Source organism: Heterodontus francisci, chromosome 2 (assembly GCF_036365525.1).
Source record: "Heterodontus francisci isolate sHetFra1 chromosome 2, sHetFra1.hap1, whole genome shotgun sequence".
NCBI classification, from domain to species: domain Eukaryota; kingdom Metazoa; phylum Chordata; class Chondrichthyes; order Heterodontiformes; family Heterodontidae; genus Heterodontus; species Heterodontus francisci.
The window spans coordinates 177,435,309-177,459,733 of NC_090372.1; the positions used below are offsets into that span (position 1 = coordinate 177,435,309).

The following is a 24,425-nucleotide window of genomic DNA, read 5'->3' on the forward strand; positions in this document are numbered from 1 at the left end:
ATCCCATCTAGCCTAGTAGCCTGAATCTCAGTATTCTCCTCGACAACATTTTCTTTCTCTACTGTAAATACTGACGCAAAATATTCATTTAACACTTCCCCTATCTCCTCTGATTCCACACACAACTTCCCACTACTATCCTTGATTGGCCCTAATCTAACTCTAGTCATTCTTTTAATCCTGATATACCTATAGAAAGCCTTAGGGTTTTCCCTGATCCTATCCGCCAATGACTTCTCGTGTCCTCTCCTTGCTCTTCTTAGCTCTCCCTTTAGATATTTCCTGGCTAGCTTGTAACTCTCAAGCGCCCTAACTGAGCCTTCACATCTCATCCTAACATAAGCCTTCTTCTTCCTCTTGACAAGCGCTTCAACTTCTTTAGTAAACCACGGCTCCCTCGCTCGACAACTTCCTCCCTGCCTCACAGGTACATACTTATCAAGGACACGCAGTAGCTGCTCCTTGAATAAGCTCCACATTTCGATTGTTCCCATCCTCTGCAGTTTCCTTCCCCATCCTATGCATCCTAAATCTTGTCTAATCGCATCATAATTTCCTTTAGGGATGGGCATTAAATGTTGGCCTTGCCAGCAATGTTCACATCCCATGTACAAATATAAAAAATGCAAAGGATAAAAACATAGCAAGAATGGCTAACAGCATTGAGCCCTCAATCCATTGTTAAAAATAAAAGTTACAAACAAGGTCTTCCAATTACTTATGAACAAATTGAGTAAATAAAACTCTTATACCTTAAATAATCTTGACATTTGTGTCATCATTTGAGGATATAAAAAATAACACTAAGCTCTTGTTTAAAATGGAGAAAGAGAAGTGGGTCATACTCACGTGGAACTGTTACACCATAGTGCTGTGAATCACTGATCAACAGTTTCCTTTTAAGCTCATTCAGCCCAACTCCTGAAGGACCTACAAAAGCAAGCAGAGAAAAAAAACCTCAAGCTATAGCTACAGCAATATGAACTGTCCACCAATATTCTCTTCTGAAGGGTCCATTGCTAAGTCAATACATAGTTCTTATCAACATTTATTTCATTCAAATTCATACTGGAACAGTTAGAAATAGCCCAACAAAACTATTATCTCGTTTCCAATGGTGGCATGATCAGCCAATCATTGAGTGTTAAAATCCACTAGCATATATACAGGCTTTAAACTCTGATGCAGTATATAAATTACATAAACTATTTCTGAATATAGAAACCTGTTTTAGAAACCAAGATCTCTGATTTACAGGATTTCCCTTCACAGGCTGAAAGAGCATTTTACAATATTAGATGGTTCTTCCCCTGCACCCCCCACAACCCCAGCCAGCTGCTTGGCTGTAGCAGCTCATGTACTATCAATTCCAGAAGTGGATCATACTACACAGTCCATAAATGTAACCAACACATTTTTTTTTTTAACAAACCCCAAGGCCAACACCTTACTGAAAGTCCTGACAAGCTTTCCAAAGATTTAAGCTGTTAGAGGCTCCTGGGTTATGTGCAGAATGGTTCAATAATGTTCAGTTAAAGCCTGCCAGACAGTTTTACTGTTCCTTCCATCATTCTTACAATTTTCACCTGGCCCTTAAAAATGTAATACAACTTCAATCCCAAAAGGCCATTAAAAAAAATGCAAGTGCTGCATGATTCCTGATATTCTTGCATTGTGGGTAAAATGTAATACAAAATGCTAAAACAAATAAAAACAAATATAAGCGTTTTGAAAGTCTGGACTAAAAGAAGCAATGACAATGAATTCAGGTGAAGGGCTGTATTGAAAATGTTGAGATGGTTTTCAAATAATTACCAATCTGTGCATTTCAAGCATCATCTGTTTTTATTTCAGATTCCTGTACTCAGGAACATAGGAAAGCAGAGAATTGGATAAGATTCTGTAGTCCATCTGGCTGGTCCCAAAACTAGTACCTTTCAAATCTCCAAATCCCTCAAATATCTGTCTAATCCTTAATTATTTCCATAGTATCTGTTTTCCACTGCCTCCCTGGGTAGTCCATTCCATATTCGCTACTCTCTGGGTATAGTTCAATCTAAATTGACTATGCACTTTCCTCTTATAAACATGAGCTTCAAGATCTTATTTCTTTTCTATTCTGTTACAATTGAGATGCAGCTTGCTGTTGTTTCCCCAGCTGAACTGTGTGTTTTCGGGAAAAGCTGTCCTGAGAGAAAGTGGCTTTCCTGGACAGTACCATGCTGGGTTGGTCGCCCATAGGTAAACACAAGGTAATTTAAACACAGGCTGTTCAATTGTTTTGCATTAATCCCAAACAACGGCCAGTTCATTAGCAATGTCTGATCATTTGGCAGACATCTAGCACCTTGGTGTTGACAACTGTTTTTGATCTCTGTTAGTCTAATAAGAGATTGGGAAAATACTAGAATCCATTTTGAAGGAAGTAGTCGCAGGACATTTAGAAAATCATAATGCAATCAGGTAAAATCAACATGGTTTTATGAAAGGGAAATAGTGTTTGACAAATTCATTAGATATCTTTGAGGATATAACAAGCAGAGTGGATAAAGGGGAACCAGTAGATGTAGTGTATTTGGATTTCCAAAAGGCATTCGATAAGGTGCCACAGAAATAGGTTACCACACAAAATCAGAGCTCATGGTGTAGGGGATTAGTAGCATGGATAGAGGATTGGCTAACTAACAGGAAAGAGAGAGTCAGGATAAATGGGTCATTTTCAGATTAGCAAGCTGTAACTAGTGGAGTACCACAGGGATCAGTACTGGGGCCTCAACTATTTACGATCTATATTAATGACTTGGATGAAGAGACCAAGTGTATTGCAGCCAGATTTGTAGATGATAAAAAGACAGGTAGGAAAGCAAGTTGTGAGGAGGACACAGGCGGGGCTCCCGGCGCCAGGCCGAAAAGACAAGGGAATCATGCCTCTCCATTTTTTTATCCCTCCCCCCACCCCCCCGGAATGGTCTTCCGGTCTTTTGCTGTCAAAGTTTCAGGTGGCGGGAGCCCTGTTCCTTTAAAGACTTAATAAGGACAGGGATCCTGGCCCCAAGAGCTACTGGCCAATCAGAGGGCTAGCAGCTCAGCAGTATCGGCAGCGACACTGGAAGCGGTGGCCACTGCTGGTACTGCAGAGGCTTCGGTCTCAGGCCCAGCGCTGGAACCCCGGAGAAGAGGTAGGTGAGGCAGGGTCACTGGGACCAGTCCGGAAGGGCCCGGCGAGGTGAGATGGGGGGTGTTTGTGCAGTCCTAGGAGACGGGGTGTCCCAGTGGTAAAGTGGTTCCCAGTGGGGGTCCTCTGTGGACCACAAATTGCCCACGAAGGAGGAACATTTCCCCCACAAGCCTACATGCAGGCAACCCCCCCCCCTCCCCCACTGCTGGTGAGATTCCAGCGGCGGTGAGAGGAGGCCCTTATGTGACCGTCAATAGGTCTCTTAAGGGCCTCAACTGTCTTCTGGGCGGGAAGGCTGTCATCAGCCTATCGCGCCCACAGGAGAATCAGAAACAGGAATCCCGGCGTCAGGTTCTGTGGCAGCAATTCTACCCCAATTCTCCGGCCCCCCCAAGCCCGCGAAACCCGCCGTCGGGATGAAAACAAGATCCGGCCCAAAGTGTCTGCAAAGGGATATAGGTAGGTTGAGTGCGTGGGCAAAAATTTGGCAGATGGAATATAATGAGGGAAAATGTGCGGTTGTCCATTCTAGCAGGAAGAATAGAAAAGCAAAATATTAGTTACATAGAGAGAAACTGCAGAATGCTGTGGTACAGAGGGATCTGGGTGCCCTTGAACATGAATCACAAAATGCAGGTACTGCAAGTAATTAGGAAGGCAAATGTAATATTGGCATTTATTGCCAGGGGGATGGAGTATCAAAGTAGGGAAGAGCCTTGCTACAACTGTGCAGGGCACTGATGAGATCGCACCTAGAATACTGCATACAGTTTTGGTCTCCTTATTTAAGGAGGGATATACTTTCACTGGAAGCAGTTCAGAGAAGGCTTACTAGGCTGATTCCTGGGATGAAGGGGTCATCTTATGAGGAAAGGTTGAACAGGCTGAGCTTATACTCATTGAAATTAAGAATAAAAGGTGATCTTATTGAAACATACATGACTGAGGAGGCTTGACAGGGTAGATGCTGTTTTCCCTTGTAGGGGAACCTAGAACTAGGGGAAACAGTTTCAAAATAAGGGGTCTCGGTTTTAAGACAAAGGTGAGGAGGAATTTCTTCTCTCTGAGGGTTGTTAATCTTTGGAATTCTCTTTCCCAGACAGCAGTGGAGGCTGGGTCATTGAATATATTCAAGGCTGAATTGGACAGATTTTTCATCTACAAGGGAGTCAAGGGTTATAGCAGGGAGGAAAGTGGAGTGAAGGCCACAATCAGATCAGCCATGATCTTATTGAATGGCGAAGCAGGCTCCAGGGGCTGAATTGCTTACTTCTGCTCCTATTTCTTATGTTCTGATGAGAGGCTTTTTAAGAACCAATGCAAACATCCAAGTTCAATAAAGGTACCAGGAAAGCTGTAAAGTTGGCTAAGGCAGGAGAAAGGCTGCAAGGAAGAAATAACCTCAACACTATTGGCAGGGCAGACTGTATAGTGAATCAATCCGTCTAATTTAAGAATCCCAAATAGGCTAGAGTACACATGTTCTTTATTTTTGAATTGGGACACAAACATAAGATGAACTGATTGCATCATGCAAGTTTCATCATATTCAGTGCTCTACATGTTGTCGACTAAATAATAAAGCAGTTTACGAACTGAACCAAAGGACACCTGGTCTAGTGTTAACTCGGTTCGCTTCCGTAGAAATTAAATGAGTACATGTGCTTAAGACATGGGGATCTGGTCTGGATCAGGGCATTTTGTGGCTACACTTCCTGCATCCCACTAAGGCACTTGCAGATACAGAGCAGTGGGAGTCATCTTCTATTTAAAAAAGCAACCAGACTGCTTAAGAGAGCAACTTACACCACTGAACACAAGTGGTAAACCCAAATTCATAACACGTGCCCTCCTACCTAGTGGACTAACTTTGTACGGCACATCATCAAAATTCTTACAATAATCTTTGTGGCCACCAAACTCCCATTGTCCAACTGTGTATTTTTTACACTTTCATCATTTAAATCGATATAGACTCCCTCTCATGATACCATATCTATCTAGCTGTATATTTATCCCTCTTTCTGGGTACCTTCAAAAGTTTAACCAAAAACAAATGTCTAGTCGGATGTAATTTTTTGGACCATAACTATATCCCTGTTTAAACATACATGCTATGTCAGATACTTTCTAATCCTGGGAGAATATGCCCATTTCTGTCAACTCCTTGAAGTGTCAAGATTATCACCAATTTTACTAGCCACTGCTTTAAGTAGGGTTTTACTAAGTCCAAAAACAAAATAGTGTGCATGCTGGAAATCAGAAATAAAACAGAACATGTTTAAAATACTCTACAGGCCTGGCAGCATCTGTGGAGAGAGAAAAACAGAACTCATGTTTTAGGTCGTTGACCTTTCTTCAGAACTGGAACAAATTAGAGATGTAACAGGTTTTAAGTAAGCACGGAGGCAGTGAAGGTTGGGGTTGGGGGGTAAAGAGAACAAAAGGGAAGGTCTGTGACAGGGTGGAAAGTAGGAAAAATTAAATGATAAAATGGTTGATGGTGCAAGGCAAAAGGAGGCAGTAACAGCACAAGTAAATAAACAAAAGATGTGTCTAGAGGAGGTGTAAATGGGATTAACAGAATCATCAATAATTAGGGCGGCACAGTGGCGCAGTGGTTAGCACCGCAGCCTCACAGCTCCAGCGACCCAGGTTCAATTCTGGGTACTGCCTGTGTGAAGTTTGCAAGTTCTCCCTGTGTCTGCGTGGGTTTCCTCCGGGTGCTCCGGTTTCCTCCCACAAGCCAAAAGACTTGCAGGTTGGTAGGTAAATTGGCCATTATAAATTGCCCCTAGTATAGGTAGGTGGTAGGGAAATATAGGGACAGGTGGGGATGTGGTAGGAATATGGGATTAGTGTAGGATTAGTATAAATGGGTGGTTGATGGTCGGCACAGACTCGGTGGGCCGAAGGGCCTGTTTCAGTGCTGTATCTCTAAAGTAAAAAACTAAACAGTTGCCATCCACCCCTGAATATGACCCTGAGCTTCCAGTCACCTGTCATTTTAATTCTCCCCTCCATTCTCACTCAGACTTCAGCTTTCTGCCTTCTTCCAATAAAGCTAAACGTAAGCTTGAGGAACAGTACCTCATCTTTTGATAATGCACTTTACAGCCTTCTGGACTCAACGCTGATTTAAATCATAACCTCTTCCCCCATTTTATTCTATTATTTATTTAATTCTTTTTTGTGTTTTGGGGCAGCAGCTGTCGGTGGTGATTATGCTTTTTCCATTTACACTGGCTTGAGACACATCTTCTGTTTCTTTAATAAAAGCAAAATACTGCGGATGCTGGAAATCTGAAACAAAAAGAAGAAATGCTGGAATTACTCAGCAGGTCTGGCAGCATCTGTGGAAAGAGAAGCAGAGTTAACGTTTCGGGTCAGTGACCCTTCTTCGGAACATAAGATGTTCCGAAGAAGGGTCACTGACCCGAAACGTTAACTCTGCTTCTCTTTCCACAGAAGCTGCCAGACCTGCTGAGTGATTCCAGCATTTCTTCTTTTTGTGTCTTCTGTTTCTTTGCTTGCCCCATGACCACCTCCTTTTGCCTTGCACCATCATCTCTTTTGCCATTAAATCTTTCCTGCCTTCCATCCCATCATAGACTTTCCCTCCACCTTCCCCTGCACTTGCTCAAAACTAGTTACATCGCTAACTTTTTCCAGTTCTGATGAAAGATCATTGACCTGAAAAATTAACTCTGTTCCACTTCCCACAGTTGCTGCCAGAGTATTGCCAGCATTTTCTGTTTTTATTGCATTAAGTACACCTGGGCCTGGCTCCTTGTTCTTCTTTCAACTTCCTTCATCTGTCAGTGACTGCCTTATCTGATATTTCTATTTCTTATATTACTGTACTGTTTAATTTCTGTGCTAGAGTGAATACCGATGCTCACTCCGCGAATGCACAAAGAATTCATTTGGTATATTTATTATAACTTGTTCACCTTTGGGATCTTTCAATAGTCCCCCAGTTTCATTTTTCACTTGCTTGTAGTGGGTACATTTATAGATTTAAAAAAAAAATCCCTGCTGTTCAAACCTCATTTTTCATTTAAACAATCTGACCAATTTCTTAACCTCTATTATCCTTGGCTTTCTATTTGTCTTGGTCGCCATACCAGCTATACCTTCATAATTTAGGGACAATCTTTTATTCATCTTACATCCTGCATTACTTTCATTGTTGCTTGCTTGCATTTAAGGGGAAACTAGATAAATACATGAAGGAAAGGATAAGGTTACATGAGAGTGGTGGGAGAAGGCTTGTGTTCAGCATAAACATCAGCATGGACCAGTTGGGCTGAATGGCCTGTTTCTATACTGTACATTCTCTATAACTCCATGACTCTGTTAAGCCTTCTTCCCAAGTGGTATGTAACTGTTTTATACTCTATGTTTCGTACTTCTAAACATGATCCACTTTGCTTCTATGCTTTTCCCCTTCAACAGCGCTGTCCAATCCAATTTCCTTAGTTCACCCCTCAGAATCTGCCTTTCTAAGGTTGAATGCATCTATTGTACTCACTTTCATTTCCATTATGAGCCTAATCTTAAATACTACCATATTGAGGTTACTGTTGCCAAGATGTTCTTTGCTCTATGGTCCCGTTAGTTACTTAATATCATGTTCAATTGCACCACTTTCTGGGTTCCTTGCCAATGTAACAATCCAATATTGTGCCATGGAGCATATTTTGATTCTTAGGTACACACCTTACAGATTTCCCAATCTATCACCTAGAACTACTGCATATATTCCTGTACACACTATCCTTATTTAGTTACAAAACTCTTGTCAAATCTTTCCACTTGACCTGAAGATCTATAGCAGATGTGAATAGCTAGTCTCTTTTCCCTCATGTATCTCAATCCTATCCAAAGGGTTTTCATCTTATCCATACCTGGATTAGACAAGTCCTATGGAGTTTCTTTTTGCTATGTCTGTGAAATATGTTTACCCAACTAGAGTCATTGTGGAATAAAAGCAAAATTTCTGTGGATGCTGGAAATCTGAAATAAAAACAGAAAGTGCTGGAAATACTCTTAGCACTGCCTTTGCCTTTCATTCCATGACATCTGTCATTTCATCTCTCCTGCCTTCCGCCCTATCACACACCTTCCCTTTTGTTCTTCCTGCTGCCCGCCTCCCCCTTCACAAGCAGAATTCTGGAAGTTTTACCTTGGAGCATTCAGTCTAAAAGCAAAGACGTTGCTTTGAATTTGTACAAGACATTGTACATTACATGCAGTTCTGGGTACCTAATTTTCCCTGAAATTACACAATGTGATACTAGTACATGAACTCTCAATTTATTTCCCGAAAATTATCCTGTCATTCCAGTGGAGTTATCTACCTGTGTGTTTTTTTTTAATGGGTTAATGGCTCTCCTAAAAGAACATGGAGAGAAATTTCAGACAAGTGCATTAAGTGCTTGACAGCTAGTATGTCAGGATGACTATAGAGCCAAGGAAGCCAACTGGTATGAAAGTGCAGAACACAATTTTTCCTGTCACATTATAAGAAAAAAAATACAATCAGAAATATGCAACAGCACCAATATTCCTCAGTGCAGTTTAACACCACTTGATTCCCATTGCTGTTACCTGCCATTACACAATCTTTAGTGAACTGGAAAAGCAACACGTTATGGGCCATTAGCCTTCATCACAGTTAGTGTTGATTCTTTCAAACAAGGACCACTTCTGTGGGAACGGACTAGAACTCAACTGTTGTAAAATGCTCCATTTAATGCTTGAGTGAGAATGAGAAACTTGTCGACTAAAGAATCAAATTTAAATGTCAGTGCAGGCTACTTGAATTTAAGCCCTTAAAACAGGAAGCCAATATTTTATCTTCATAACTGACAGGTAATTTAGTAGCAGTATGGTTTACTTTTAGAAATTCAAAAAAAAATGTTATGAGTAAATTATTCTGGCACCTCAACCTCGTTTTCACCGGTCTCACGCTGATTGAAGATCGTTCTGTGTCACGAATGGTGTCAAACCCGTGAGTGATCTGACTGTATTTACCACAAACCATGTCACTGGGGACATGGGGTTAAGGGTAGAAGGAAGGGGGATCAGGAATGTGCAGTCACTATTGCCACACAGTAATACATAGACATGAGAAAACAATTTCTTTTCATACATTTCCCAATGAAAACATTTGCAAATACATTCATAATTTTTTTAAAACAATGTTTTCATTGGGAAATGTTTGCAGTTCAGTGTTTATGTTACTGGATTAATAATTCAGAGAACGTGCCACTACGCAGTTTGAGAATCTGAATTGATTTTTTAAAAATCTAGAATTAAAAAGCTGGTCTCAGTAAAAGTGACCATGTTGGATGGTTGTAAAAAACCCAATTGGTTTTTTTTTTTACAGAACCAGTCTGCCCTATATGCAACACCAGTCCCAGATCAATGTAGTCAGCCTGACTCTTAACTGCCTCTGAGGTAGTCTAGCAAGACACTCAGATGCATCACTATCTTCTCAGGCAATGATAGATGGAAAATAAATGCTGGTCTTGCAAGCAAAGCCCACATTCTGAGATTGCATAAAATTTCTCTTTACTGAGGTGTGACACAATCAATTAGGCAGGATGATCTCTGGCCTATTTTTAGTGGTAAGTCCTGGTGACATTTGTGTCTTTCGCATCCCTAGGGGTGTCAGTTTGTGGGCTTTTGACTTGGTCTCCCTGGAAGGGATTGACTGCAGTTTCTATTGCAGTTCAGAATTAATAGATACATTTTATATTTTGGGGCAACAAGGGATTATGGAGTGATGTTGCAACCTGGCTGTTTGGCTGAGGGTCCCGCTAGGAACCTTTGCTTTCTCCCTATTCTTCTGGGTTTTGTACCGATTTCTTTCCTCCCTTCTTCTTTGCAGCATTCGCACTGCCTTATGTTGGTAGTGGATTGGGAGTCAAATTTTGTCTGGGAGAACTGTAAGAAGGAAACTGCACATCACAGCAGCAGTGAATGCCTCAGCCAACAACTTGCTTTCTCTTCTTCACAAAAAAAAACTTTGCCATGCTCTCTGGACATACAGCATGGACAGGGAAGGCTAGAAATTTGTTTGCAAAGTGCATTGTAGGAGCTGAATGGACTCAAGTCAGTGGAATATAAACAAAATATAAATCAATCTCCCCAAATTAATAGCAAAAAAACCCAGCCAGAATGAAAATAAGGGAAAACCTTCCAAGATATTTGGACAGGAGTAGATTATTTTTTAAATTGGGAGCTCTTCAGATAACATGACCATACAAGCTCTGATTTCACTGAAATCACATTCAGTCTTATATAGTCCCACCCTCTTATGTGAAACATCTTGGGAACCATTCTCATTTTGTTCTCATGAGCAGTTTGTCAACTTAAGCAGACATCCAGTTTCCTATTATCTTCCCACTGTCAATTTCAGGAAAGCTCCCTTCTGTCAGAGTTGGTGCATCCTCTCTGTTGCTGAGCTGCCCAATCAGGGCCAAGTGACGTGGTCAATCTCTTTCAAAGGTGTCATGGTCAACTTCACCAAAGCTCCCTTAACAGTGTTAGGGACTTAAAAATTCTCAATGAAAGTGTGCCAGATTTTATGCCAAAGTCAGCATAGATGGTAAGTATTTGGTATTAATGTGTGGATCTGGAACTAGGGTTTAACCTTTTTGTCAAATCAGGTTTCATTTCAAGATACAGGGGTTCAAGATAAATAGGTAGCACTGCATTTTAATTGCATTGGATCACTGATATCATATTTTCATATTCATAATGAATTCAAAGCCAGTTTAGGAATCCAATTAATCTTTGTGTATTGATTTCCCCAAATAAGAACAAGGAACAGTGCAGCACAGAAACAGGCCATTCGGCCCTCCAAGCCTGCGCCGATCTTGATGCCTGCCTAAACTAAAACCTTCTGCACTATCAGGGACCGTATCCCTCTATTCCCATCCTATTCATGTATTTGTCAAGATGCCTCTTAAACGTCGCTATTGTACCTGCTTCCACCAGCTCTCCCGGCAGCAAGTTCCAGGCACTCACCACCCTCCGTGTAAAGAACTTGCCTCGCGCATCCCCTCTAAACTTTGCCCCTTGCACCTTAAACCTATGTCCCCTAGTGACTGACTCTTCCACCCTGGGAAAATGCTTCTGACTATCCACTCTGCCCATGCCGCTCATAACTTTGTAAACCTCTATCATGTCGCCCCTCCAGCTCCGTCGTTCCATTGAATATAATCCGAGTTTATCCAACCTCTCCTCATAGCTAATGCCCTCCAGACCAGGCAACATCCTGGTAAACCTCTTCTGTACCCTCTCCAAAGCCTCCACATCCTTGTGCTAGTGTGGCAACTAGAATTGCACGCAATATTCTAAATGTGGCCAAACTAAAGTTCTGTGCAGCTGCAGCATGACTTGCCAATTTCTATACTCTATGCCCCGACCGATGAAGGCAAGCATGCCGTATGCCTTCTTGACTACCTTATCCACCTGCGTTGCCACTTTCAGTGACCTGTGGACCTGTATGCCCAGATCGCTCTGCCTGTCAATACTCCTGAGGGTTCTGCCATTTACTGTATACTTCCCACCTGTATTAGATCTTCCAAAACGCATTACCTCACATTTGTCCGGATTAAACTCCATCTGCCATTTCTCCGCCCAAGTCTCCAACCGATCTATATCCTGCTGTATCCTCTGACAATCCTCATCACTATCCGCAACTCCACCAACCTTTGTGTCGTCTGCAAACTTACTAATCAGACCAGCTACATTTTCCTCCAAATCATTTATATATACTACAAACAGCAAAGGTCCCAGCACTGATCCCTGCGGAACACCACTAGTCACAGCCCTCCATTCAAAAAAGCACCCTTCCACTGTTACCCTCTGTCTTCTATGACCGAGCCAGTTCTGTATCCATCTTGCCAGCTCACCTCTGATCCTGTGCGACTTCACTTTTTGTACCAGTCTGCCATGAGGGACCTTGTCAAAGGCTTTACTAAAGTCCAAATAGACAACATCCACTGCCCTTCCTTCATCAATCATCTTCGTCACTTCCTCAAAAAACTCAATCAAGTTAGTGACATAATTGATTTTTAAAAATCCACAATAATTTAACATTCTTATTAAAGTTTAAAGCAATCTGGTGAAGTCAGTGTTCAAGAGCGATGAGTGCCGTATTTCCCAAATTATTGTTCTGGGTGTAAGGCTCATTCAGGCATGATATTGGATAAGTTTACAAGCATAAACTTCAGCTTCACGTCACTGGTGAATGGTTAACTTCCAGCAAGCCAGACAAGAGGACAAATCTGTTTATTTTAGCTTCAATTAACCTGCTCTTCTGGGCCTAGCATTATAAATCAAATTTATAAGTTCTCAAAACTCTCCAAAAGCATGATTAATTGACCACATGATGATACTTCTGAACAGCATTATTGCAACTCTAGAGATTAATTCGAACACTACCTGTAAATTATTTGATAATCAGTTGAACACGCTAGAATAATGCCTTATTACAATGCTATTTAGCCAAGGATAATTTCAAGACAGACTTCCTATAAGCAGGAAGTGCTAGGGTGCAACATTACCCTATTTTTATTGCAACCCTACTGCTGCAATAGGTACAACATTCCTGATGTCTATCTGCATATCATCACTCACTTCTGCTCTCGCAAGAAGGTAGATTCAGGAATGGGAGTTGGGTTATCCCAATATCTTTGTGGCTTGAAACTGCTGCGTTCTCATGATAGGGAGCAGGCCAGTTTCAGAGCACGAGAGAGGCTGGGATAATTCGAGAGTCCACAGATATCAATTGACAGACCTACATTTTTGGCAGTGAGTTGGGCCTCTGTTCACAGCTGCAATCTAAGCCCAAGACTCAGTGGACCCCACACCAGAAAGTTAAAGCAAAGGTTAATTAAGAAAAGCAAGAAAAGGTGTTAATACCGCTCTGGAGTTGCACAATTCTTACCTCCCCGCAGCAGTAAGACATGTTTTCCAGAGCAGAAAGGCTGAGGGATTGGATAACCTGGTAATCTGTTTTTGGTGTTGGCTGAGAGATAAAGGTTGGCCAAGACACTGGGGAAACTCCCCTGCTCCTCTTTGAAACTGCCATGATATCTTTTACATCTACCTTAGAGAGCCAACTGGGCTTCGGGTTGAATAACAGCACTGTAGCATATAAAGTTTGATAATCATCTCCTCTGATTTATGTTCTACTGTATAGTATGGTTTGCTGTTCTGCATTGATTTGGTATGCTTGGTTTCGAATCTACGGAGACTCTTTGGTGTCTTGCAGCATCATCCTTTGCTAATGCAACACCTTTCATGGAATATGCAGGTACATCTCTCTTTCTTCTTGCTAGATGTAGTTCATACACTTATCCACATTAAATTCCATCTGCCATGCTGTAAGCACTTAGATACTACACATAGTTTCTGAGATGTCTTGTCCAATTCCCTAGTTTGTTGTGATCTGTGAACTTGACCACTTTGCATTGAGTTTCTGAATACAGGTTATTTATGTAAATTAGACAGCAGTGGTGCCAGAACTGAGGCAGCTAATTCAGTACCTTCCCTCACTCCAATATAACTCCTCGAACAAGCATTAATTGTTTTCTACCCTTTAGCCAGTTTCTTACCCATGCGCAGGCTTACCATGAATCTCAGAGCCTTGAGTTTAAGAAATAATCTTTTGTGTAGAACTATTTATCAAAAGCCTTTTGGAAATCAAAGTACAGCCTATGATAGGGCTTACTCCAGTCAAATTGTGTTAACACTTCCTCAAAGAATTTGAAGAGCTTGGTCATTTCCCTCTGAATCCAGGCTGACAACTGTTAAATGGTTATTATTGTACAGATAATCCTCAAGTTTATTCTTGATAATTTATTCCATCATTTCACATGGACTGGAAGCAAGACTCAAGGGTCTGTAGTTGCTGGTATCTTGTATTGTCACTCTTTTTGAATATGGGCCCATTAGCTCGTTTCCAATCTACTTGTACCTTCCCAGTGTCCATCAATTCCCTCATAATGCTTGTCTGTGCCTGATAGATATTTTTAGTTTTCATCTATCCCTGGGGATATATTTGTTTTGAGCCTACATAGCCTATCTAGGTCTTTCATCACATTGAAATGAGCTCATTGATTTGAAATGAGTTAAAAATAAGCCGTCGTTAGCTACAAGCAAAAAACATTATAAAGATACAGAAATAGTATCAAGGATGCTGAAGCAAAAATACCAAGCTTATCTGAACTAGTTCATTCATGCATGATGTCAAAAAAGGTTGGGCCATATCACCCTGTCTCAGTACACACTGCTTTTATGCTTCCATGGAAAAGGAAATTGTATGAGGTGTAAAACGGGCTGTTAATTTGCTATCACTCATGAGCACCAAAGACAACTACAAGCATTCTGTACTTGGGTTACACCATTTTTTACTCTACTTTATCTCAAAAATAATAGAAGCGAGAAAAACCTGGCCTGATAAGTCTACAGAAATTTTAAAATCCTGAGAAACATATAGCAAATAAGTCATTTCAGACTAAACTGTCAAGAGTTTATAGTTTTTGAATGTGTGAAGCAAATCATCCATTACAGGCTGCAATGTGCGAATGTGATACGGTTATGATTTATACATTCAACTACGTTATGATAATAATACATCACTTTTACAGAATCATATAGCATCAGTATTTTTCTAATCTTTTGTCTTAAGCCATCAGTGTACAATATGACAGCAGTTATCCAGTGCAATTCCAAATACAGACGCTGTCCCTTGCATTCCCCTTTTTCTCTGAAACACACACACACTCTTGGACAGCATGATCAGAGCGCTGCATCCTTCCAGGCTTCAGAAAAAAGGGAGAATGCTTTGATGGATTTTTCTATAATTGAATTCAACCCCTCTTCAGAATGGTCTTCCTTGATGCACAGCAGATGCTGGGAGGAAATACTTCAGAAATTACCAATGGAAAGTTGGTTGCCAGTAAGTTTTGCATTGTTTAGGCCTTTAAGAGAAAGGTGAAGTAAGTCTGCATTTTTTGTCTCAGTGATGTCACCACCTAATATATGATTCGGCCTTACCATAACAATGTCATTGCTTACCAAAACTTAGTTTGTTTGGGTTTTAAATCAAACCTTGTCAAAAAAAAACCCGTTTCAATACAATACCTTTTACAAAAACATATCAAAAAGTGTGGCATCTTTCTTTGTTAAGTGCATATTGACTTAAAAGAGAATAATGTGGGAGAGGTAATCTGATAAGCTCTCTCTTTTTCTTCCCTTACCCTCCATCATTTATGCAATATGAAAAATTATTAAATATGTTACATGGGAGGAGAGATCTTTATTTGTAGAATGTGCATTGTCCCCACATCTACTCTACACAAACTATTACCACCGAAAGTCTTCACAGAACGTTCAGAACAGATTCATAGAGAATCCAGCAAAACAGTAGCCAGGGCCAGCAATGATGCCAACTCAGAGGTGTCCAGAGCCAAAAATAGTCAGTACTTGCTGTACATTTGCCAGCATGGCCTTTCTGGCTCCAGCATTTCTTGATCAACATGCCAAAGGGTCACCAAAAAGTTGATAAAAAGGGAAGAAGTAAAATATGAGAATAAACTAGCCAGAAATACAAGAAACAGATTGCAGGAGCTTTAATAAGTGTATAAAAAGGAAGACAGTGGCTGAAGTAAACATTAGCCCCTTCGAAGCAGAGACAGGAGAAATTATCATGCGGAATGAGGAAATGCTAGAGACATTGAACAAGTATTTTGTGTCTGGCCTCACAGTAGAAGACATAAGTTCTTACCAGAAATAGACAGTAACCTAGGGGCTAAGAAGAGTGAGGACATTAAAGAAATCCATATCAGCAGAGAAAAAGTATTGGAGAAACTTAAGGGACTAAAATCCGACAAATCCCAGGAACCTGATGGCCTATTTGGACAAGTTGAGTGAGTGGGCAAATGCATGACAGATGCAGCAAAATGTGGATAAATATGAGGTTATCCACTTTGGTAGCAAAAACAGGAAGGCAGATTATCTGAACAGCTATAAACTGAGAGAGAGGAATATTCAACAAGACCGGGGTGTTCTCATACACCAGTTGCTGAAGGTAAGCATGCAGGTGCAACAGGTGGTTAAAAAGGCAAATGGTATGTTGGCCTTCATAGCGAGAGGATTCGAGTACAGGAGCAGGGATGTCTTGCTGCAATTATACAGGGCCTTGGTGAGGCCACACCTAGAATATTGTGTGCAGTTTTGGTCTCCTTATCTGAGGAAGGATGTTCTTGCTATCGAGGGAGTGCAGCGAAGGTTTACCAGACTGATTCCTGGGATGGCGGGACTGACGTATGAGGAGAGATGGAGTCGGTTAGGATTATATTCGCTAGAGTTCAGAAGAGGGGGGGGGGATCTCATAGAAACCTATAAAATTCTAACAGAACTTGACAGAGAAGAAGCAGGAAGGATGTTCCCGATGGCAGGGGAGTCCAGAACCAGGGGTCATAGTCTAAGGATATGGGGTAAACCTTTCAGGACTGAGATGAGGAGAAACTACTTCACCCAGAGAGTGGTGAGCCTGTGGAATTCACTACCACAGAAAGCATTTGAGGCCAAAACATTGTATGTTTTCAGGAAGGAGTTAGATATAGCTCTTGGGGCCTAAGGGAGCAAAGGATATGGGGGGAAAGCGGGAACAGGTTACTGAGTTGGATGATCAGCCATGATCATAATGAATGGCGCAGCAAGCTCGAAGGGCCGAATGGTTTACTCCTGCTCCTATTTTCTATGTTTCTATACCTGATGGTTCTAAAAGAGATAGCTGCAAAGATAGTGATGTGCTAGTTATGATTTTCCAAAATTCCATAGATTCGGGAAAGGTCCCATCAGATTGGAAGTTGGCAAATGCTACACCACTATTCAAGAAAGGAAGGAGAGAGAAAACAGGGAACTACATGCCAATTAGTCTAATATCAGTCGTTGGGAAAATACAGAAACTATTATTAAGAAAGTCTTAACAATGCACTTAGAAAAGCGCAGTATGGTTAGAACAAGTCAACATGGCTTTACTAAAGGAAAATCCTGTTTGATAAATTTATTAGAGTTTTTTGAGGATGTAACTGGTAGGTTAGATAAAGGGGAACCAGTAGATGTAGTACACCTGGATTTCCAAAAGGCATTTTATAAGGTGCCACACAAAAGGTTAATAGGCAAGATAAGGGCTCATGGAGTTGGGGGTAATATATTAGCATGGATAAAGGAGTGGGCATAAATGGGGCATTTTCAAGTTGGCAGGCAGTGAAGAGTGGAGTGTCGCAAGAATCAGTGTTGGGGCCTCAGCTATTTACAATCTATTATGAATGACTTAGATGAAGGGACAGAAAGTAATTTGCTTATCATATAAAGGTGGGTGGAAAGACAAGCTGTGGGGGGGACAAGGAGAGGCTGCGAAATGATACAGATAGTTTAAATGAGTGGGCAACAAGACAGCAGATGGAGTATAATGTAGGGAAGTGTGAAGTTTTTCACTCTGGTCACAAGAATAGAAAAGCAGAATATTTTTTAAAAAGGTGTGAAACTTTTAGGTGCTGCTGTTCAAAGAGACTTGGGTGTGCCCGAAAAAGGAATGCAAAAAATTAGCATGCAGGTATAGCAAGCAATTAGGAAGGCAAATGGCATGTTGGCCTTTATTGTATGGGGATTGGAGTTCAGGAATAAAGAAGTCTTGCTACAATTGTATAGGATTTTGGTGAGACCACATCTGGAGCACCGTGTGCAGTTTTGGTCTCCACATTTAAGAAAGGATATACTTGTATTGGAGGCAGTACAGCGAAGGCTCACTAAATTGGTCCCTGGGATAAGGGGGTTGACCTATGATGAGAGGCTGAGTAAATTGGCTCTATATTCTCTGGAGTTTAGAAGAATGAGAGGCAATCTCATTGAAACATGTAAGATTTTGAAGTGGCTCAGTAGGGTAGACACAGAGATTGTTTCTGCTGATTGGGGAATCTAAAACACGGGAGCACAGTCTCAGGATAAGTGGCCGATCATTTAGGATTAAGATGAAGAGAAATTACTTTACTAAAAGGGTTGTGAATCTTTGGAATTAATTGCTGGAATCCATTGTTGAATATATTTAAGGCTGGGATAGAAAGATTTTTGGAGTTGAAGCCTAAGATCAGCCACGATTGTATTGAATGGTGGAGCAGGCTCGACGGGCCATATGGTCCACTCCTGCTCCTATTTCTTGTGTATTTTTTTATTTGTTTGGGGGAATATGGGCATTAGCTAGGCGAGCATTTATTGCCCATCTCTAATTGCCCTCGAGAAGTGGTGAGGTGGTGAGCTGCCTTCTTGACCGCTGCAGTCCTCAGGGTGTAGGTACACCAACAGTGCTGTTAGTTAGGAATGGAGTTCCAGGATTTTGACCTGATTTTGACCTGTCATGATTCTGACAATAAAATAAGTGCATTCAAGGTGTTAAAGTTAATTGACAAACCAGGAAAATTTTCTTTTCAATAAAAACAGAAGATGCTGGAAATACACAGCAGGTCTGGCAGCATCTGTGGAGAGAGAAACAGAGTTAACATTTTAGGTCAGTGACCTTTCATCAGGAGATTTTTTCGTTCATGGGATGTGGCAAGGCAATTTATTGAGCAATTTATTGCTCATCCTAAATTGCCCTTGAGAATGATGAGCCACCTTTTTAAATGCTGCAATCCATGTGTTGAAGGTTCTCCCACGTGCTTAGGTAGGGACTTCCAGGATTTTGACCAAGCAATGATAATGGAACAGTGATATATTTCCGAGGGAGGAACTTGTGGTGGTGATCCCATGCCCTTGTCTACAAGCATTAGAGATCATGGATAAAGGGAGGTGCTGTTAAAGAGTTATTACAGTGCATTTTATAGATGGTACACACAGTAGCCATGGTTTTTTTAAATTCTTTCATGGGACGTGGGTGCTGCTAATAAGGTCAGCATTTGTTGCCCATCACTAATTGCCCTTGACAACTGAGTACCTTCCTGGGCCATTTTAGAGGGCAGTTAAGTGTCAACCACATTGCTGTGGGTCTGGAGTCACATGCAGGCCAGACCAGGTAAGGATAGCAGATTTCCTTCCCTAAAAGACGTTAGTGAACCAGACGGGCTCTGCTGGTGTGCCTGTAGAGAAAGGAGTGAATTTTTAAGGTTGTGGATGGGGTGCCGATCAAGCGTTCTGCATTGTCCTGGATGGTGTCAAGCTTCTTGAGTGTTGTTGGAGCTGCACTCATCCAGGCAAGTGAAAAGTATTCCATCACACTCCTGAACTGTGCATTGTAGATGGTGGAAAGACTTTGAGAACATAGGTGAGTCACAAGCTGCATAATACCCAGACTCTGACCTGCTCATGTAGTCATAATATTTATATGGCTGGTCCAGCTAGGTTTCTGATCAGTGGTGACTCCCAAGATGTTCAGTGATGGAATAACATTGAATGTCAAAGGAAGGTGGTTAGACTGTCTCTTGTAGGAGATGGTCATTGCCTGACACTTGTGTAGCACGAATGTCACTTGCCATTTATCCAGGACTTGCTGCATGAGGGCACGGACTGTTTTGTTATCTGAAGAGTTGCAAATGGACCTTATGATGGAGGGAAGGTCACTGATGAAGCAGCTAAGATGGGTGGGCCTAAGACACTATCCTTTATGCTAGATATGACTCCAACCAATGTAGCGTTTTCCCCGATTCCCATTGACTTCAATTTTGCTAGGGCTCCTTGATGCCACACTCAGTCAAATTGCCTTGATGTCAAGATCAGTCACTCTAACCTCACCTTTGGAATTCAGCTCTTTTGTCCAAAGGCTGTAATGAGCTTGGGAGCCGAGTGATCCTGGCAGAACCCAAACTGAGCACTGGTCAGCAGGTTATTACTGAGTAAATACTGGTTAATAGTACTGTTAACATCTTCCATCATTTTGCTGATGAAGAAATATTTGGCAGGATTGAATTTGCTCTTTTTACGGACAGGACATATGTAGGCAGTTTTCCACTTTGTTGGGTAGATGCCAGGGTTGTAGTGGTACTGAAACAGCTTAGCTATTGGCAAGATGAGTTCTGGAGCACGAATCTTCAGCATTACAGCAGGGATGTTGCCAGAGCCTTTGCTGTATCCAGCACGCTCAACCATTTCTTAATATCAGGTGGACTGAATCGAATTGATTTAAAACTAGCTTCTGTGATGGTGGGGAGGCTGAGGTGGATCACCTACTCTGTACTTCTGGCTGACTATTGTTGTAAACACTGCAGCCTTGTCTTTTGCACTCATGTGCTGGGCTCTACTATTATTGAGGATGTGGATGTTCATTGAGCCTCCTCCTCCTCCCCTTAGTTGCTATTGTTCATCTTTGCCCATTTTTGGATGCCATAGAGTCATAATGGCATAGGAGGACGCCATTTAGCCCATCGAGTCCCAGCGGCTCTCTGTAGAGCAATTCAGTCTGTCCTATTCACTTGCTTTATCCCTGTAGCCTTACAAGTTTATTTCCCTCAGGTGCCCATCCAATTTCAGTTTGAAATCATTGATCGTTTCCACTTCCATCACCATTCTCGGCAGTGTGTTCCAGGTCATTATCACTTGCTGCATAAAAAAGCTTCCTCACACTCCTTCATTTTTTAAAAAATTTTATTTAGAGATACAGCACTGAAACAGGCCCTTCGGCCCACCGAGTCTGTGCCGACCAACAACCACCCATTTATACTAACCCTACAGTAATCCCATATTCCCTATCACCTACCTACACTAGGGGCAATTTACAATGGCCAATTTACCTAGCACCTGCAAGTCTTTGGCTGTGGGAGGAAACCGGAGCACCCGGCGAAAACCCACGCAGACACAGGGAGAACTTGCAAACTCCGCACAGGCAGTACCCAGAATCGAACCCGGGTCCCTGGAGCGGTGAGGCTGCGGTGCTAACCACTGCGCCACTGTGCCGCCCATTTCTTGCCCAAAACCCTAAATCTGTGTCCCTTAGTCCTTGGGCCATCAGCTAATGGGAACAGTTTTCTTTGTCTACCTTATCTAAACCTGTCATAATGTTATTACCTCAATCAACCTTCCTTGCTCCAAGGAGAATAAGCCTGTCTTCTCCAACCTAACCTTATAGCTGAAATCCCTCATTCCTGGAACCATTCTGGTAAATCTTCTCTGCACCCACTCAAGAACCCTCACATCCTTCCTAAAGTGTGGTGACCAGAACTAGATGCAATACTCTAGTTGTGGTCTAACCAGAGCTTTATAAAGGTTTAGTATAACTTCCCTGCTTTTGTACTCAATACCTCTATGTATAAAACCCAAGATCCCATAAGCTTTGCTAACACCCCATTTGAACCAAGGTTGATCCCCTGTCTTGATGGCAATGGTAGAGTGAGGGATATGCCGAGCCATGAATTGAGAGATTGTGGTTGAATACAATTCTGCCGCTGCTCATGGCCCAAAGCACCTCACAGATACCCAGTTTTGAACTGGCAGATGTGTTCTGGATTTATCCTATTTAGCATAATGGTGTTATCAGTGTGAAGATGTGACTGTCTCCACAGGGACAGTGAAGTAGTCACTTTTATCAATAGTGTCATGGACAGATGCATCTGCAACAGGCAGCTCAATGAGGACGAGATCAAGTAGGTTTTTCCCTCGTGTTGGTTCTCTCACCACTTGTCACAGGTCTAGTCTGGCAGATATACCCTTCAGGACTAGTCCAACTATGTCAGTAGTCGTGTTACCAAGCCACTCTTGGTGATGGACATTAAACTTCCTTGCCCAGAAAACATTCTGTGTCTTTGTTTCCCACAGTTCTTTTTTCAAGTGGTGTTCAAAGTGGCCCAGTACTGCTTCATCAGCAGAGGGAGAATGATTGGTGGTGATCAACTAGAGGTTTTCTTGCCCATGTTTGACCTGATGCCATGAGACTTCATGGGGTCCAGAGTCAACATTCAGGACTGCCTGGGTCACTCCCTCCGACTGTATACAACTGTGCCACCATGTCCTCCTGGTGGGACAAGTCTACAAAGGGATGGTGATAAAACAGAGTGATATGTTGACTGAAAAGTACAATTCTGTCATACTGTAAGGCTGTTGCTTGACTCGTCTGTGGGGCAGCTCTCCCAATTTTGGCACATCCCCAGAAGTTAGAGAGGTTGACTTTGCAGGGTTGACTGGGCTGGACTTGCCTTGGTCATATCCAGCACTTCAGTCAATGTTGGATGGTCTGTCCAGTTTTATTCTTATTGTTTTTCCACAGTCCATTTCGGAGGGCAGATAAGTGTCAACCACATGGCAGTGGGCCTGGAGTGATACATAGGCCAGAACAAGGATGAGTGAACCAGATGGATTTTTATGACAATGCAGTAGTTTCATGCTAGCTTTTCACTCCAGATTTAATTAATAAACTGAATTTAAATTCCCCATCTGCTGTGTTGGGATTTGAACTCATGTCTCTGGATCATTAATCCAGGCCTCTGGTTACTAGTCCAGTGACATAACAACTATGCTACCATACCCAAATGTGCGATTATAGACGTCTGATTGATTACAGACATCAGATTGAAGAGACAAATCTATAGTTCAGTCAGCTTAACATCAATGTTAGGAAAGATAATGGAATTTTTACTCAAAGATATAACAGAAAATCATCCAGAAATTGAAAATGTAATAGATTCATCAGGACAGACTTCATAAGGTAAGGTCATACTTGACCAATCTCATTGAATTCTTTGAGGAAGTATCAGAAACAATAGGGAAGGTAATGCAGTCGATGCACGATATTTGGATTTTCAAAAGGCCTTTAATGAGGCACCATATAGTGGACTCAAGATTAAGGTCAGAGCATGTGAATCAGGGGACAGGTAGCAGAATCAATAGCAAGCTGGTTACAAAACAGAGAGTAGGGACTAAGGGCAGCTACTTAGATTGGCAAAAGGTGGGAAGCAGTGTTAAACAAGTATTGGTGCTAGGACCACTGGTGTTCACCATTTATATCAACAATTTGGGCTCAGGAATCGCAAATACAATTTCTAAATTTCTGGACATCAAATTGGGGTATCTAGTTAATACAAAGGAAGATTGTGACAAAATATAAGAAAACATTAATAAACTTGCAGAATGGACCTTCATTTGGCAAACGAATTTCAATATAGGTAACTGTGAGATAGTGCAGTTTAGTAGGAAGAGTAAGGAGGCCACACTGCTTGGATAATAAGAATCTAAATGGGGTTGAAGAGCAAAGGGTTCTAGGGATGCAGATAAACAAATCACTAAAAAGGAGTGATGCAGTTTAGTAAGGCTGTTAAAAAAGGGAACAGAATTGAAAAACAGGAAAATCATGTTAAACATACAGAGCCGTGGTTAGACGACACTTACCGAGTTCTGTGGACAGTTCTGGTCTCCATTGTATAAAAAGGATATAGAGGTATTGGAGAAGGTGCAAAAAATGTATAAGGATGATACAAGAACTGAGAGGTCACAACTATCAAAAAAGACCATATAGGCTGGGGATCTTTTCTCGAGAAAAGAGAAGGCTGAGAGGTTACATGATCGAGGTCTTTAAAATGATGAAGGGGTTTGAAAGGGTAGTTCTAGAGAAGGTACTTCCACTTGTAGTGGATTCAAAATCTAGGGCCCATAAATATAAGAGAGAGAGTAATAAATCGAATGGGGAATTCAGAAGAAACTACTTCAATCAAGAATAGCTGCATAAAGCTGCTTTGTATTCCCTTGTACTTAGAAAGTTGAAGGGTGATATAATTGAGGTGTTTAAAATGATCAAGGGGCTTGATAAGGTAGATACAGAGAAATTATTTCTTCTGGTTGGGCAATCCAGAACATGTTGACAATCTTAAAATCAGAAATAGGTCATTGAAGAATGAAATCAAGAACTACTTGTTCACACAAAGGGTAGTGGAAATATGGAACTCTCCCACCTAAAAGGCTGTTGATGTTGAAATTTTCAAGACAAAAATCTGATAGATTTTTATTGGGTAAGGGTATCAAGAGACATGCTGCAAAGATGGGTAAATCAAGCAGAGGTATAGATCAACCAGATCATGGGTACACTTCCAATGATGTTGCCGTTCTTGTCAGTCTCATGATAGATGTTGGACTTGAAACTGCTGTTGCAATAAGCTATAGGTAGTACACACTGCAGCCACAGCGCAGGAAGAGTGAACATCGGCCTGTATTTTACAGTCAGTGGTGAATGGTAAAAAACTGC

The 24,425-nt window shown here is 41.6% G+C and overlaps 1 protein-coding gene across 10 annotated transcripts in view; it reads right to left on the reverse strand.

Annotated features, from left to right (window-relative positions):
* Positions 1-24,425, reverse strand: part of mpp7a (MAGUK p55 scaffold protein 7a) — a 594,283-nt gene that overhangs the window by 46,098 nt on the left and 523,760 nt on the right. For all 10 annotated transcript variants that reach the window (XM_068014202.1, XM_068014172.1, XM_068014194.1 and 7 more), the window contains one exon: positions 850-930. In XM_068014202.1, the coding sequence (XP_067870303.1) occupies positions 850-930 (81 nt within the window). The remainder of the gene's footprint in view (positions 1-849; positions 931-24,425) is intronic.